At 34.2% G+C, this 16,272-nt stretch overlaps 5 protein-coding genes across 5 annotated transcripts; 1 reads left to right on the forward strand and 4 right to left on the reverse strand. All coding sequences in view use genetic code 12, as the record gives it.

Moving 5' to 3' along the window:
* Positions 1-532: 532 nt before the first annotated feature.
* On the forward strand, positions 533-1,297 carry J8A68_000363 (uncharacterized protein; the record flags this gene model as incomplete). Its single annotated transcript, XM_049407532.1, has 1 exon — positions 533-1,297. The coding sequence occupies one exon, from the start codon at positions 533-535 to the stop codon at positions 1,295-1,297; it is 765 nt and encodes a 254-aa protein (XP_049266339.1).
* Positions 1,298-1,342: 45 nt separating this feature from the next.
* On the reverse strand, positions 1,343-2,743 carry J8A68_000364 (MCT family MFS transporter; the record flags this gene model as incomplete). Its single annotated transcript, XM_049407543.1, has 1 exon — positions 1,343-2,743. One exon carries the CDS (start codon positions 2,741-2,743, stop codon positions 1,343-1,345), a length of 1,401 nt encoding a protein of 466 aa, XP_049266340.1.
* Positions 2,744-3,092: 349 nt separating this feature from the next.
* On the reverse strand, positions 3,093-4,484 carry J8A68_000365 (MCT family MFS transporter; the record flags this gene model as incomplete). The annotated part of the gene is made up of 1 exon (XM_049407554.1): positions 3,093-4,484. The coding sequence occupies one exon, from the start codon at positions 4,482-4,484 to the stop codon at positions 3,093-3,095; it is 1,392 nt and encodes a 463-aa protein (XP_049266341.1).
* Positions 4,485-4,770: 286 nt separating this feature from the next.
* BPH1 (Bph1p) lies at positions 4,771-11,667 on the reverse strand (the record flags this gene model as incomplete). The annotated part of the gene is made up of 1 exon (XM_049407564.1): positions 4,771-11,667. The coding sequence occupies one exon, from the start codon at positions 11,665-11,667 to the stop codon at positions 4,771-4,773; it is 6,897 nt and encodes a 2,298-aa protein (XP_049266342.1).
* Positions 11,668-12,060: 393 nt separating this feature from the next.
* J8A68_000367 (putative ubiquitin-specific protease) lies at positions 12,061-16,206 on the reverse strand (the record flags this gene model as incomplete). The annotated part of the gene is made up of 1 exon (XM_049407576.1): positions 12,061-16,206. The coding sequence occupies one exon, from the start codon at positions 16,204-16,206 to the stop codon at positions 12,061-12,063; it is 4,146 nt and encodes a 1,381-aa protein (XP_049266343.1).
* Between the last annotated feature and the right edge of the window lie 66 nt (positions 16,207-16,272).

The raw sequence follows: 16,272 nt of genomic DNA on the forward strand, positions 1-16,272 counted from the left end.
GGAACTCCAAAGCTGATTTCCCACTTCTACATATCCACTTAATTTTAATTTAAAAGTTTGTTTGGAGGCTAGAATGCCCAGTTGCAATTAAGATTACCTAAAACTGAGTTTCAAGTTCTCTTTAGTCAACCACGCCCGTAATTTCCGTGACTACCCACTTATTTCCTCGAAAGAAAACAAATTGACTAGTATACTCTGGTATGTGTTGTAGAGAGCGACAACCGTAGGAAGAATTCTCTTGTTAATAAAAACAAAAAGAGCTGAATTGTTGCCCTACAATAATACACATACGTGGTACAATAGAGAAGTTAAAATTAGAATAAAAAAGAATGAAAATTTTTCATTCTTGAACGATCTCTCATTACTTTTATACTGAATCATCACCGTACCAAATTATTACAACAGAAAAAAAAATGTACGAGAAATGTCCGGGTAATACTTTATCTTGGTTTCATTTCATCATTTTAAACTCTGGTTGTAAAATAATCATTAGGGATTGCTGATCAGAGAGCGTATTCAATTTCCAACAGCAATGCATTTACTAAACGTTATATTATCAATTGTCATATACTCCACTGCATGTTTAGCAATTGGTTTCAAAGCTCGTATTGAAAATATTCCAAAACAAATCATTGAACCCTATCATTCCAATAATAAAATTGTTGTAAATGGTTATAATTATCCAGCTAGAATAAAAGTCGATTTATATAATTTGGATAAAGATAGCAATGATTTCACAAGCTTACCCGCATTGGTAGATGAACACTATTCATTCAAGTATGATGGTTTATCTGATGGTGAATATGAATTGGTTGTCAATTCTTATGATTTTGCATTATATAATAACAGATATAGAATTATTGTGGAAAATGAAAAGATATTGGCTTATGAGGATTATTTGCATTCAAATTCCTACAATGTATCATCTAAGGTTGATGTCTCACAAACTCCATTGGTTTTGAAATATAGAGAAACCAAGCAATTTTATGAAAAGGCAGGTGGATCAATATTTGATATTGTATTGAATAGTCCACTTGGATTCATTTTTAAGAATAGAACATATACTATTATATTCACGGTTATGGTGGCTGTTCTGGTAGCTCCATATATTCTTCAAGTGGTTAATCCTGATTTTGCTGATCAACTTAAAGAAATGCAAGCTGAGGTTGCTAACGAACGGGTTGTGAAGTCATCGTCCTTGTCTCCAACACCACCATTAGCACAACCACCTGCAAGCAGAGGTGCCACCGCTTCTGGAAGTAGAGGAAAGGAAGGTAGTGCCAGAAAAAGGCGATAAGAAATCTGTGTATATTAAGAATAAATATCGAATAAACAAACTAATCTATATTTTTACGTTCATTCTAAGCCCGACGATGTAGTATCTACTAACCACCAAACACGAAGTACCTACGACTGCGAATACTCCACAATAAACTGCAAACATATCATACAGATGTTTGCTTCCTTCTCCGATAATTGCAGCACTAAGTGGAATCCCAAATAAGTTCCCAGCACTAACGAAAAAGTACATTAACCCATACCGTTGACCAAATTTGCTTACTGGCGTTATGGCTGCCAAACAAGCAGGGGTAAGACTCAATATTGAGGAACTGAAAAAACCACAAATCGCTGAAAATGCATATAGGGCTCCGAAATTATAACCAAATGGTAACCAGATTATCAAAAGTGATGCACTGAATCCAATAAGCATTAAGATCATAATGTTAAAATGACCGAGTTTATCAGATACGTATCCCGGTAATAATCTTCCGAGAATTCCAGTGGCATTGAATACAGTAAGTAAGACATATGAATCGGATTCTTTCATTCCTTGAGCAATGGCATAAGTTGCAAGGAATGTTAACAATGACATCATAGACACTTCAACAGCGAATATCCCGACAATGAAAAAGGAATACTTTGGATCAAGTAATGATTTAAATTCAAACAATTGTTGAAATTGGTAATAGATTTGTTTATATCTTTGTCCATGATCATATCTTTCCAACTTCCGAGAAACACGTTCTCGACAAAGCAATATCGCACATAACATGCAACCCAAACAGAAGAATGCAAGACAACGAATAGCCCATACAAAGCCAACTTTCGCATATAATGCTTTCAACATTAATGGAATGACCATTCCGCCAACAGATCCCCCGACAGTTGCTATACCCATTGCAGCCCCTCTTTTCACATTAAACCAATGACTCAATACTCCTACCAATGGAGCAATATTCAATGAGTTTCCCAATCCAACACAGATAGATAAAGATAATATAAATTGTGGAACTGTCTTGGAATTTGCAACAGCCATGAATCCACCAAATACCAATATTGTACCTAGCACAAGGGGCCAGGTTGCTCCCTTGACATCAAAAAACGGACCTACGAAAATCGTATTGGCAAATGACACCGCTAAATAGATTGAAAAGATCCAGGATATGGTTGATGTCTTAACTCCCTCAAGTTGATGTGTCGCGACATAGGCTTGGATTGCACCTATTGAATTTAATGTTCCGAAATTAGCTACTAGTCCGATAAAAGATCCAAGGACTACGCTGTATGCTTTAAATCCTCCATCTGGGAATGCTTCATCTTGATTTTCGGGTTCGATGCTAACAGTGGGTTGAAATTCGGATATGACAATCGAAGAAGCGGTGAGTGGTCTTTCAAGACTTCTGGTTTCGGTGAGATTAGTCAATTGGATTTCTTCTGTCGTTATTGTACTTTTCCTTCGCATGCTTGGTTTTGAGAGAAGAGAAACAAGAGTTAAAGTTAAACCCTCCCTCAATTGTTGCTTGATTAAATAGTTAAAATAATGGGATCATGAAAAATATTCAGGCGCTAAAACTTTAAATGCCTCGCGCTAATTTCCCCGGATTTGGAAATATTAAGCGACCTTACGGATATATGTAAGAGAGTTTTCAAATCGAGTAATTACTTATCGATTCTAGTAAATATATAATAGTAGATAATAAACCGTATGAAAGGGGTGTAATATAAGAAAATTTTCTTAAACAGCATTACCAACTCTAGAAATTATGGCGTGCTTTCTAATATCTTGTGACCATAACCGTTGAATAATGATTTTATATCTTGACATTCAATCTAGTTCCAACAATGTAGTATCTGCTTACTATCCAACACACAGTGCTAGCCAAGGCTAAAATCCCACAATAAACAACAAACATATTATATTGGTGTTTAGAGCCATTCCCAATAATGACACCACTGAGTGGAATTCCAAATAAATTTCCGACACTAACACAAAAGTACAATAATCCATATCTTTGACCAAACTTGTTCACTGGAGTTATATCGGCCACACAAGCTGGGATTAAACTGAAAATAGATGAACTGAAGAATCCACAAACTGCAGCGAATGCATACAAAGCTCCAAATTTTGATCCGAACGGCAACCAAATTATCAAAATAGATACTGTGAATCCCAATAACATGATATTCATTACATTGAAATGACCAACTTTGTCTGATATATAACCAGGTAATAATCTACCTGGAACACCTGTAGCATTGAAAATCGTAAGCAAAATATATGAGTCAGATTCCTTCATCCCTTGGGTCATGGCATAAGTTGCAAGATACGTTAACAATGTCGTAATGGAAACCTCGGCAGCAAAGGTACCAGCCATTAAGAAGAAATATGTTGGATCCAATAATGATTTGAATTCGAATAATTCTTCTACTTGATAATAAATTTGTTTATACTTATGCGTTTGTTCATATGTTTGAAGTTTTCTAATGAACCGTTCTCGACAAAGAGAGATGGAACATATCATGCACCCTAAAAAGAAGAATGCAAGACAGCGAATAGCCCACGTAAAGCCAACTTTAACATATAGTGATTGTAGCATTAATGGAATAACTATACCACCAACCGACCCTCCCACAGTGGCGACGCCCATAGCTGCCCCTCGTTTCAGACTAAACCAATGACTCAACACACCTACCAATGGTGGAGTATTCAATGAAACTCCCAACCCTACACAAAAAGAAAAGGATAAAATGAAATGGGGCACTGTAGTCGAGTTAGCAACTGCCATAAATCCTCCAAAAGCCAATACTGTACCCAGAACCAAAAGCCATGTTGCTCCCTTAAGATCAAAGAAAGGACCAACAAAGATCGTATTACCTAAAGCCACTGCCAAAAAAATCGAAAAAATCCAGGAGACTGTAGACGTTTTAATTCCCTCAAGTTGATGAGTAGCAATGTAAGCCTGAATTGCACCTATAGAGTTAATTGCACCGAAGTTGGCAACTAGTCCTATGAATGATCCGAATAAGACACTATAGGCTTTAAGACCTCCTTCTGGATAAGTTTCATTGTTTTCGTTTATGTTTTGCTCAGTGGTTGTTGGATTCTCGGAGATATCTAAAGACTCGTTATGAAATGCCGACCTACCGACCTCATTGAGGTTGGAGAACTCAATCTCGGTAATGGTTATTGTTTCCTTTGGCATGACTGGGTAAGGAAGAAGAGCCACAAGGTACAGAGCATCCCATCTCCAGGTATTGATGAATTTTTTGAGTCATCTCTGCTTGTTGCGTGCCGATTATGAACCCGCCTTTACGCGCAAGATTCCCAGATTGGAAATTTTGGCGATGCCAAGTATATTGGTGAGTCATTTATACTACTTACAAATTACTCAGACAATGGGATTCCGCTATATCCTTCAAGAAAATTCACCTACGACATCTACGTACTAATGGCACATCAATAACTTTAAAACTTTTATTAACCTAACTCTATAAGCTATACACCGTTCCTGTAGAATCACCAATGATTAACTTCAAAGATCCTCTAGATAATTTAATATCACCATCAACTTCTGAACATTTAAACAACTCAAAGGCAGTAATGCTGCCATGTATACGATTTTCTAAATTCACAACACCTCCAAGACTCTTCAAAGCCCAACCATTTTCATTCACTACTAGCTCCCAAAGTTCAATAGACTGCCCAAAGGCAATGGCAAAAATTTCGTTTGTCCAATAGATATGATGGTTCACAGTCAGACTTTTACCTGTATCTACCCGTGGATCATTTATGGAAGAAAATCCAATCACTCCAATGTCATGCTTAATATCATTAAAGGTTTTCGTAACAACCAAATCACCATTTATTGTATAAATCCTCAATATAGTAACACCATCTTTGCGATGAATTGTTGCAAAATTGCCTGTGTCATTGGATATTGTGATCCGCGCAGTTTTGGCTTCTGAAATTGGCGGAACTATCTTTCTGACAAATCTAAATCTAGCTAAATCCCAGATTATAACCACTCCATTTTGATCTAAACTTACACCTGATTTGAAACTCTTGCTGAAACAAAGTTGAACCACTGAAGATAAATGACCCCGTAAAATTGCTTGCAACAATAATGAAGTATGTGGTTTTAATTCACATTTCCAAACATTAATTATTCCATCTTCTGCGGCTGACAAAAATAAGCGATGCCCAATTTGAAGAATATTAGTAATGTTGGTCAGATGAATATTTAAAACTGGAGTTTGATTGATCATTAATGATCCGCTATCATACTTGAAGTTATGAGCTTTCCGAATCAATAAATCATCTTCACAAGAAACACATCTGGGTCGTCCAACCCATTTACCATTATTTTTGGAGCTCATCTCTAACTTATAAATGGGTAATTTCATTTTCGATTCAAATACAACAGTTAGTGCATTATTCTCCAATAATGTCAAGTAGTAATTTGGCAAGTTGAGCACCTCTTTTCTTGGGTGAGGCTTCGTAAACACTTTAGTCGGTGTTTGTCCAAAATTGTTAATCATACCTATAACTGCCTTCTTCTCCATTTCATCCTTAATATTATCTAAATTAATAGCTCCATTATAAGATAAATGATGGAACACATTCAAAGCATTGACAGCTTCAGGCCCACTCTGTTTGTATCCGAATATTAAATCAATCCATAAATGCAAATTTGCGGATACGTAAGGACTTTCTAGTGCCTCTCTATTCTTAGCGATAAATATTTTCGGATCACCTTTTGCCCAAATTGGAAGTATTACATCGTTAACCGACTGTCCATTCTGTAATTTTCCAAACTCAAAATGGTTGGCATTTACTAGGAATTCAGGGAGGTAGAAAAATTCCGGTGTCAATTCTCTAACATCAGTGGTATTATCCCTTGACGAAGAATACCAGGCTTTTTCCACAGAATTAAATAATCGATCGGCATGATCAAATTTTCCGCCTTGCAATAACAAATATGATTGGACATATGGTTTAAGCCTAATCAAGAATGATGATGCAATCATAGCTGATGAATAATGGGTCCCATAATGGAATGCAGGGGCATCTGGATCCTGTAAACTATCTAAAGCTTCAAATCTTTCTCTAAATTGTTTGGCCCTTATTTCAGTCTGTGCTCCCATTGGTTTAGATAAATCTCGGAATGTTTTAGGATTGGACAAATCAAGTGTTTCACTTGTATAATCTGCGATAACCCATGGGAATACAGGATATTGAGTCAAGTCATTAAACGTTCTTCCTGCCAATGTATTTATAATCATCAAATAGTAGAAATTTGACAACTCCCCCATTTTCCACTTCTTTGTTGCTGTAATAAACCCACCAGGAGAGGTTTGTGCCTGGGAGAATGCAGAGGCAATCTTTGAAGTTAAAAACGATGTGCCTGTTAATGGACTGGTTGGACTTAAAAGAGTAGGCAGCGATGATGAAGCTTGCAACGCTTGTGTGAGATCATGGTCTATTCCTTTTCCAGTGGCAAACTGTTGTAACCTTGAATATATCGAATCTCTCTCCTTCGTTGTCAAACACGTGATTAAAATGCTTGCACCGTCACTGAAAAACATCTCTATTGCAATATCTCGTAATAAAAACTGTCTTTTGGAAATACAACTTAAAGTATCTAAACTCCAATTCTTTCTCCGGTGCGATTTGCTGTCATTTTTCAAAAGACTGCTCGACTGTGAATTCACTAATTGTAATACTGGATCTCTTAGCTCTGGCGGGGCTTCTTCGACGTCAATGACAGTTCCATCTTGATAATGGAAATAATTCTCAATTAAATATAAATGATGGGTACCCAAAATCATCAAGCTTTCAACAGGCACCAATCCATTAATTTGACTAATATTCCAAATTGTAACAATCAGATCTCCAACAAAAAGGCTCCGAAGAACTTTTCTATTCTTATCCTCGTACATATTTCCAATTTCTAAATCTTGATCAGCAGGTTCGTAATTATTACTTTCAACAACTTCAAACGAATCTTCGCCATCATATTCAAACGTTGTATCATTTGATGATAGGCTTAATGTATCTATCCCTCTAGCAGCAATTGCGAAATCATATTCATGCAAGTCGTATTCAAGTTCATTATCAAATAAGTCAATCTTTTTCAAAGGGATATCTAGATTATATGTCAATTTTTCGGACTCTGGCAACTGGTCTTCCATAATCAAACGACGTCTCATTCGGTCTGAATTTTCAATGTAATCCACGACGTAATGGTTCTCTTTTTCCTCTTCATATAATCGACTAATTTCAATCTTCAATGAATGATAGCTCGAGATATAAAACCGGTCATTTTCTTGATTATCCTGAATTGTTCGATTGAATTTAAGCAATTCTCCATTTATCGTCAGCGACTTTAGCAGCTCACAATCTTTTTCAAAACTTTTGATATAGATACTATTCATATTTCCTAATGTTCCGCCGTTATGAAGAGCTACTGAAATCATATCGATAACCTTTTGCAGTTCAGCTTGAAGACTATTTTGGATAACAACATGAGATTCTTTGATTAAACTTCTCGAAAAGGGTGGATATTTCTCCAATCTTCCAAATGTTTCCACATCATTCTTGGATACTAAATTATTGAAAAACTCCTCAAGGAGTATCTTATCACTAGTAAATTTGGAAATAATGCCATTCGAAAAATCTTCTTGTCGCATTAAATAACATGTTCGGATGAAATTAAAAGGCAAATCTAAACCAATTTCTTCTCTTTCCATATTCAAAGTCAATACTGTCCCCAATAATATTTTGATAACATTAGCTAATCCGTCATTGTTTAAAATTTCCTTCTGGAGAATCACAAGTTGTCTGTAAAGCAATACTTTTAAAGATTTTTCTAAATTTCCAGCTCCACCATAACTTAACAGATTAAAATCTGTCATTTTCAAAAACTTCAACTGAATGCATTCGCCAAGTGCAGTTTTCAATCTTCCTAATTGTGCATATTTGACATTTGCCACGGCTTCAATAACTAAAATTGAACAGAGAATAAATGTATCCAAATCAGCTTCATTCACAAAATAATTCAATTTTAAAAGTTGATCATTATAACATAGCAAACAGTTAATAGTATTAGTATAAAACACCTTTTCATTAAACACAAATTTCGAAACCGTAATAAATTCATTGACATGTTCGAAAATCTTGGGAAAGATAAGATCAAGCAATACTTTCTTTGTGAAATCACTCAAATTTTCAAACCCACCTAAGAAATGATCATTCGATATATTTGAAATATAAAACTCAGTCAAGATTTTAATTAATTTATCAAAACTAGTCTTCATTGCCACTTGAATATCGTGATCATCCCACTTTACTGAAAGTCGCAAATATGACAACAATTCAACTATACCTTCTAGAAATTCCTTGGATAGATAATTTACCTTTAATGCCTTACATGATTCAAATCCAATACTTATCGAATCCAAATATTCATTCACCAAATGCAATACATTCAAAGACAAAGTCATGTCTCTTTTCATTGATACTGAGGGGTGGATTGGACTTGGAGGATTACTTAACAATCTTCCAGATTCAAGATTTAGGTTATACATTGAGTTTAATACCATATTATTTAATAAAATCAAGAACTCAGGCATGACTAACAGATTCAACTCCGACATGTTTCGTTTTATGACTGCCGGGAGATCAATACTCCGTGTTGGATATTCGGCACTTACTGGTTCCGTATCAATCCCGAATGCAGCTAAGAAAATCGTGCATAGGATTATGTCATTGTCCCACCAGGGTTTGATAAACAGGGTTAAGATATCTAATCCGTGATTGGTAATGAAGAATTGTTTTATGATAGGTGAACCTAATATTCGTAGTAGCTTTGTCAATAATCGAATCCCACAGTCAACGACGGTCTGCGAATCCTTGAATTTCAATAATAGGAGAATCCAATGGATAGTAATTGACCGTGAGAATTTCTTTAATGTTTTAATGGAAGTCTTTGGATCACATAGATTATCAGTCAAGACTTGTAATACAATTTCACCACATGTAGTAGAACAATCAGTATTGTATAGGGAATAGGTGATATAGGTAGATATCGATTTAATTGATTCCACGGATGAATCTAACCTAATAATACTCGACCATGTCTGTGTTAATTGCTCTTTAAAAGAATTAGTTAATTTATGATCATCAAGTGTCAGGGTTTTCAAAAACTGGATAAATTTCCTAAGAAGTTTCATATTTCGCAACTCAGTACAATTATGTTCTCTATGTCTGCATCCATCCAATAGGATTTGTAATTGGAATAATAAATATTCAAATGAATTACTTCCATAATGTAAATTGAAATTCAAAATCAATAATCTGTACGCGAGTGGGTTTATAATGATCGATTCATATGGATTTATAAAGTCATAACCCGAAAAACTCAATAGCATAGTCAATAAACTTTCTTCTTGGTAGTTGGTGTTGTTGTTTGTCTTGGTATTAGAAATCAAATTAAAGGTCAACAGTTTATTTTGTTGTTTGAATTTGGATAAGAAAATTGATAAAATTCCATATCCATTAAAATCCTCAAATTCTTTACATAATCTCCAATTATTAGATAGCACAGTTAATAAAATTGTTAATGCTTTATAGAAAATAGTATCCCTAACTTTTGAATTTGGAATTTCAAGTGAAGCTTCTAATATTCGTAGAATTAATGACGTTCCACCAATGGTATAAAGAGCAGCATGGATCGGGTTAGGATTATGTAAACAAACAGAAAGCGAATAAATAAGTTTTGGCCTTGATTGACTCTTTTGTTGGACTTGTAATAATTGAAAATATTCATGAGTATCAAATAGGACATTCTCTTGCTTTAATTTAGTTAATGACTTTACTATAAAATCTTTATCATTAAAAATGTTGTGTCCTATAGTTGTACCTGAAACTTCTAAATTGCTTTGTTTTCGATCTAATATTACTCTATCATGACTGGCTGACCTTTGACTCCTAGTTGACCTTGACGTCTTTAAGTGATGGTGGTCATGAGCACCTAGATTTGTTCTTTGTTCATTAATTTCATTAAATTTCATTGAAACATTGCTTAGTCCTCTGTAACTTAAATGACTCAATAAATCAAGTAAATTTTCATTAGTAAAATCTTTAAAATCCCAATCATAACCTAATCCCAAATTATAAAGTAAATTAATCCATTCATAAGATAATGCAATATTTAATAATGTAAAATTCTTGACTAAAAGTTCATCATTCTCCGTGACATATTTATCGTCAATTTCATTCCCGATATAAACTTTATCCCAAGTTGAAAGTACTTTGTGTATTTCTGGACAGGGTATTGATTCACTATACTCTCCATCTATAAATAAATTCAAATTAGCATAATTGTCATAAGTTAATGCGAAATGAGTAAAGCCTTGATTGTTGGCGGTGATGGTATTAGATGAGCTTGTTTGTTCATTTAGGAGTTGATTGAATGGGAATTCCATTCTAGATCCATTACGGTTATTTTCTACCGCTACAATAAATTGATTATAATTGATTAATTTCACTTTTAAAGTCGTTGAAAAGGAGGAATCATCGGAGGAACTAGCACTTGCTAATACAAATAAGGTAATGGGCTCTTCATTGGTATGTAGTTGATGATGGACCTTAAACCAAGATTGAATAGAAAATGATTTTTTTAAAACATCATTACTGAATGGGAAACATGTTTGCTTGTTAAATAATGCAAATTTAAAATGATTGGGATATTTAGTAAACATTTCTTGTAATAATTCAAGGAGGATTAATTTGACAAATGGATTTGATTTGGATAATAGTGAGGGTGTTATCAATTTCTTTAGATGAATTGTATCACATCCTAATTCACAAAACAGGATCACCAATCTGATATATTGACTTAATAATGACGGTTGATGTAATTGCTGTAAACTTCCTTTATTAATTGATGATGTATTTAAATAAGTCAACAATAAGTCAATTAAATATTCCAAAAACCCATTTTGTGATAATTGGATCTTTAAATCATATGATAAGGAAATCACATACAATAATATCTCATAGATAATAACTTTAAATTCATGATATTCTGAGTCATCTAGTTTGGTCAATTGATCACATAATTCTTGAAAATGGGAATACTCTAAATTGTCAATTGGATTTGCAGTATTATTGTCATCCTCGTCAACAGGAGAAGCAAAAATGACTGATTGTGATATTATAGTTGATAATTGATGGAAATCAATTGTTGAATCTAACAATTCATTATATTGCCAATTGAGTAAATATTGTTCATTTATTGAATAGTTGGGTAATAATACTTTACATAGATGATTTATAATATTTGAAGTTTCATTGTGTTGTTTGGCAACCAATGATACACTCATTCTTCTATCTGTCTTTCACTTTGTTACCTTGTTTCTACCCAAATAAACTCTCAATTGGATTTGTAGGATGTGTTTCTATCTGGTTGTTTAATACTAAATGGTTGATTACTTAATTGATTCTCTAATAACTTTAACAATAAATCTAGCGATTGACAAATGTGGTTTGTACTTTGGTTGCCATCTTTGTATCCACAAAATTGATAAAGGGAAAATTTATTTTTTCCCCATACATTAAAAATTAACTATGAGGGCACGTGACTTATTTTGTTTATCTAAATTGTATGGAATGGGATTCTTTACTTCAGTATTCTTTACTTTATATGTTTATAAGAGTTATATAGATTATATATAAAAGTATGCATATACAACTAGTAACAGAAAGATAGACTAATATTATATTTGACTTCCTCCAAACACATTATTATTATTATTAGTACTCCCACCACTAGATTCAACATCAGATTCTAAATCAGCTTGTATTGGACTAGAAGTAATTTCTGTCTTTCCATTACTCTTAATTTGAACTAATAAATTACTATTATTTTCCTTGGAGATTAATCTTTGTTTACGTATATTATCATTACCATCCTCTTCATCATCTTCTTCATAAATAACGACTTCCTCCTCTTGTGATTCTGGTTCCTCCATCTTAACAACTTGTAATTCTTCGTCATCCTCTGCCTCATCCTCTTCTTCATAGTCATAATCTTCTTCCTCCACAAGATTGAATTCAGCCCCAGCCAGCCTCCCAGCTTCTCCCCCCTCTAATTCCACTTCCACTTCTTCTTCTCCTTCTTGGGCTAATTTTTCCTTCTGCAATTGAATCTCATTATCCAATTCCATCTGTTCAATCAATCTCTTCTCAATCTCATAATATGTCCCCAATTGTGCATCCACATCCATAACCTTCGCCTTCTTCTCCATCAATCCAGCATGATATTCCTTTCTTCCACCTTCAATCAACTCATTCAACCTCAGTCCACCTAAATTACCACTCTCACTGCTACGTCGACGATAGAATAACAAATATGCAGCAGGAGTGACAATCTCCAGCACCAGGGCGGTTTTCGTCACCCGTGAATCATTAAACAAATACCATTCACCATCCCTAAAATTCCTCACTGTGGCAGTATAATGCCCCCCACCAATTCCACCATAATGATTATCAACCGCAATCAAATCATATAAATTATTTTCGGGGTGGGTTGCAGCCACGGGATTGGCGATATATGAACTCATATCCAATCCTTCAATGGGGAAATCTACCAACATATCAATCTTATCACTGAAAGCACGGGCACTGTGGAATCGCTTTAGATGAATAGTTAAAATATCTCCAGTTGACCAGAGTTGAATTGTCTTGGTGGCACGTTTATGGTCTTTACAGGTGGGACAATACCATAAATCATGTTCGCCTAGTATTTCTGGGGTACTGAAACATTTCACACAATCATAGACTGATATTTTGGCCTTACGTTGACGTTCTAGGATTGCTTTGTTTTTCTCGAGTTCCGGGTTGGAGAGATTAGGGATGGTATGCCATGTTTGTTGACTGATATCGAAACATTTTTGAAATATTTCTGGATCCCAATCACATAGTAATATTGTATCCTTGGTGACTAATGGCTTTTTCTGACCTACTTCTGGGGATTCTTCTGGTTCTTGTTCAACAGGAGAGTTCACATTTGAAGGCTTGGTCGAAGAAACGGAATATGTTGATGGGGGAGGTGGTGGTAAGTTCAGGGTTGAATCAAATAAAGTTCCTAAATTCACTTCACTTTCAGTTTCATCTTCATCTGAAGAAACGGGGATTGTTCTTCCTCTTGGTGGTAATGGCGGTGGTATAACTTCCTCTCGGTGTTCTTGTTGTATTTGTTCTTCAGAAGTGGTCGTGCCTTCAACCATAACATAACTCTCTTCAGAAGTCTCTTCGGAAACATTCGCACTAGTAAATTCTTCTGCCACAGGAACATCACTTGTCTTCCCGTCTTCTTCCACTATCAATTCTTCCATTTCTTGATCGAGTTTCTGCTGGCAATAATCAGGATAATGATAATAATCTCGCTTAACATCAGATAATTGCTCACCTAATGGCTTGAATTCTTGAATACTAGGCTTGTGCATTGGAGCATTTATGACCCTTTCCGGTTGTTGTTGCTGTTGCTTGGCATGTTTGTTATGATGACCATATGTGAACCGTGATCGGAAATTCATTGCCATTTTGGGTGTATATTCATGCACATAGTTAATCGTAAACCCAAAATTACCACCAATGTATGGATTGGCTAATGATACATCTGAATCATATCCTTCCTCGTCTTCCACTTCATTCTCAATCATGGGGAAATCACGTTTTGTATAATATTCCTTATCAATATAATTCTCCATATTTGATTTTATATTCTCATATTCCAGAACTAAATCAACTTCAGTCAATGCGGCATTAATGGACAATAATTTTCTTCTAATATTTCCAAAACTATCACCATCTTCTTCTTTATTCAACACGACAAACAAGGGGATTCCAAACATATTGACACCTCTGTATGATTTCCCAGATGAATCCTGTTGAACAGAATTAAACACGGGTACGATAATATCTTGATCCAAATCATGAGGAATACAATAAACATAAATATCATCATTATCACGAATTATATCACCGATTGGTAAGAATTTATTTTTGAGATAATCAAGTTGGAAATCACTATAAAAAGATCCTTGGAATAATTCAAATATGAATAAAAATGAACTTGGAATATTAAGGAATTTACTTAAATAATTTAATAATTCATCATAGTTTGAATTTTTATTTAATTCAACTTCTAATTTCATAATTCGTTGAGGCATGATTTTCTCGGGGGATAAATCGACAATAGTGAATGTGTGATACCATTTCTTACTTATTGGTAATGGTAATGTCAAATCATTGAATGGATCAAATGTGATAGACGTCTTGGAACAATCAGGACAAACCAAAGTGGATTGATACAATCCGGTGAATAAATCAGTTATAACCGAATCATTTCTAGCTTGATGTTGTTGCCAACAAGTTTCCGATAATTTGATGATTGCATTTGGATCATTTATTTGAGAATCTTCCAACTCTGGTTTTTCACAATATGGTTTTTCATGAATTCGATTCAAATCTTCATGTAATGCATCTAATAACCAACTTAAAAACTCTTGTGAATCTTGTTGTAAATATCCAGAAAACATAGATGAATAACGACCAATTGTGGATTTGAATTCTCGTGGGGTAATACTGGAACTACTCTTGCTAGCATTGATATCAAATGCTTGTTTCAACAATGATCCGAATGAATTGGCAACATCTCCATGATATCCCAAAGGATTATTAGGGTTTAATTCCTTCTTGTAAATGTTATAATAAAAATAATGATTAATTTCAGGTACATGTAACAAACATTGTAATGCAGAATTCATATAACATGTATTACCTAGATTTGTTAACCCTAAATGACCTGCTCCTGTCGCGGTTTCATTTTCTTCGCTGTATGATTTCAAATGGGTTGAAACAAATTGATCAATCGGGAACCCATGTTTTTCTTTAATTTCAACAACTATTTGATAAGTTATGGCATCAATTCCTTGTGATTTAAGGGTATCTTGTAATATACCCTGATTGACTAGACGTTTTTGATTGATATCAAATATGAATGTATTGGGAGTAATATTAAATGATAAATCAGCATTTGAATCAATAAACCAAATTCTAAAATCAGTTATTGATTTCTTGGGTGTTTTCAATACATTAATTCGAATAATTTCTAATAAATCATAAAATGTCCTTGTTCTTGACAACATTACTGGAATTGGGGTATCATTACTACCATGATAACTAGTGTTATGATGATGACGATTTCCACCACTTCTAAAATAACTCAGAGTATGAGTATTTTGACGTTTAGTAACAATTTGATGAACTATAAAAGATGGTGGGAATCTTTCAACTTCCTTGGTACCTGTTTCTGGGTTAATAATAAGACATCTTGATACTGGAATACCATAAATACCAAACCATTGTGATAAATATTGGAATATGATAGGTGAAACATTATAAGTAGCTATTGGTTCATCATTTTCAGGATATAATTGACCTGATTGTTCATCTATAAGTTTAGTGCAATCAATTGGACCCAATTCATGAATTAATTGTTGGAAATCATTAACTTGTAAATTAAAGAAACTATTTAAATAATCACGAGAGATTAAATAGAATTCATCACCTTCTTTTCCAGTATTTTTAGTTAATAATTCATTGATCAATTGTCTATTCTCTATTAATTGTTCATCCACATCTTCTTGAGTTTGTTGTTGTACAGCTTCTGGAGTTTCTTCCCCTTCGTCTTCTTCTTCTTCTTCGTCGTCGTCGTCATCTTCTTCCTGTTCTTCCTCTTCTTCGTCTTTTTCTCCAACTGTAGGAGTTTCTTCTATTATTTCTTCTACTTCTTCATTTTCTTGGGGTTGTTGCTCTTGTTGTGGTTGTTGTAGTATTCTATCAATATCTTGTGACATAATAATAATACTACTTCTTAATGTTTATAGTAATATAAAATTGATTGATAATCAAAATCTGTCAAA

This window comes from Hemisphaericaspora subhashii, assembly GCF_019202705.1.
Source record: "Hemisphaericaspora subhashii strain CBS 10753 chromosome Unknown scaffold9, whole genome shotgun sequence".
Taxonomy (NCBI): Eukaryota; Fungi; Ascomycota; class Pichiomycetes; order Serinales; family Debaryomycetaceae; genus Hemisphaericaspora; species Hemisphaericaspora subhashii.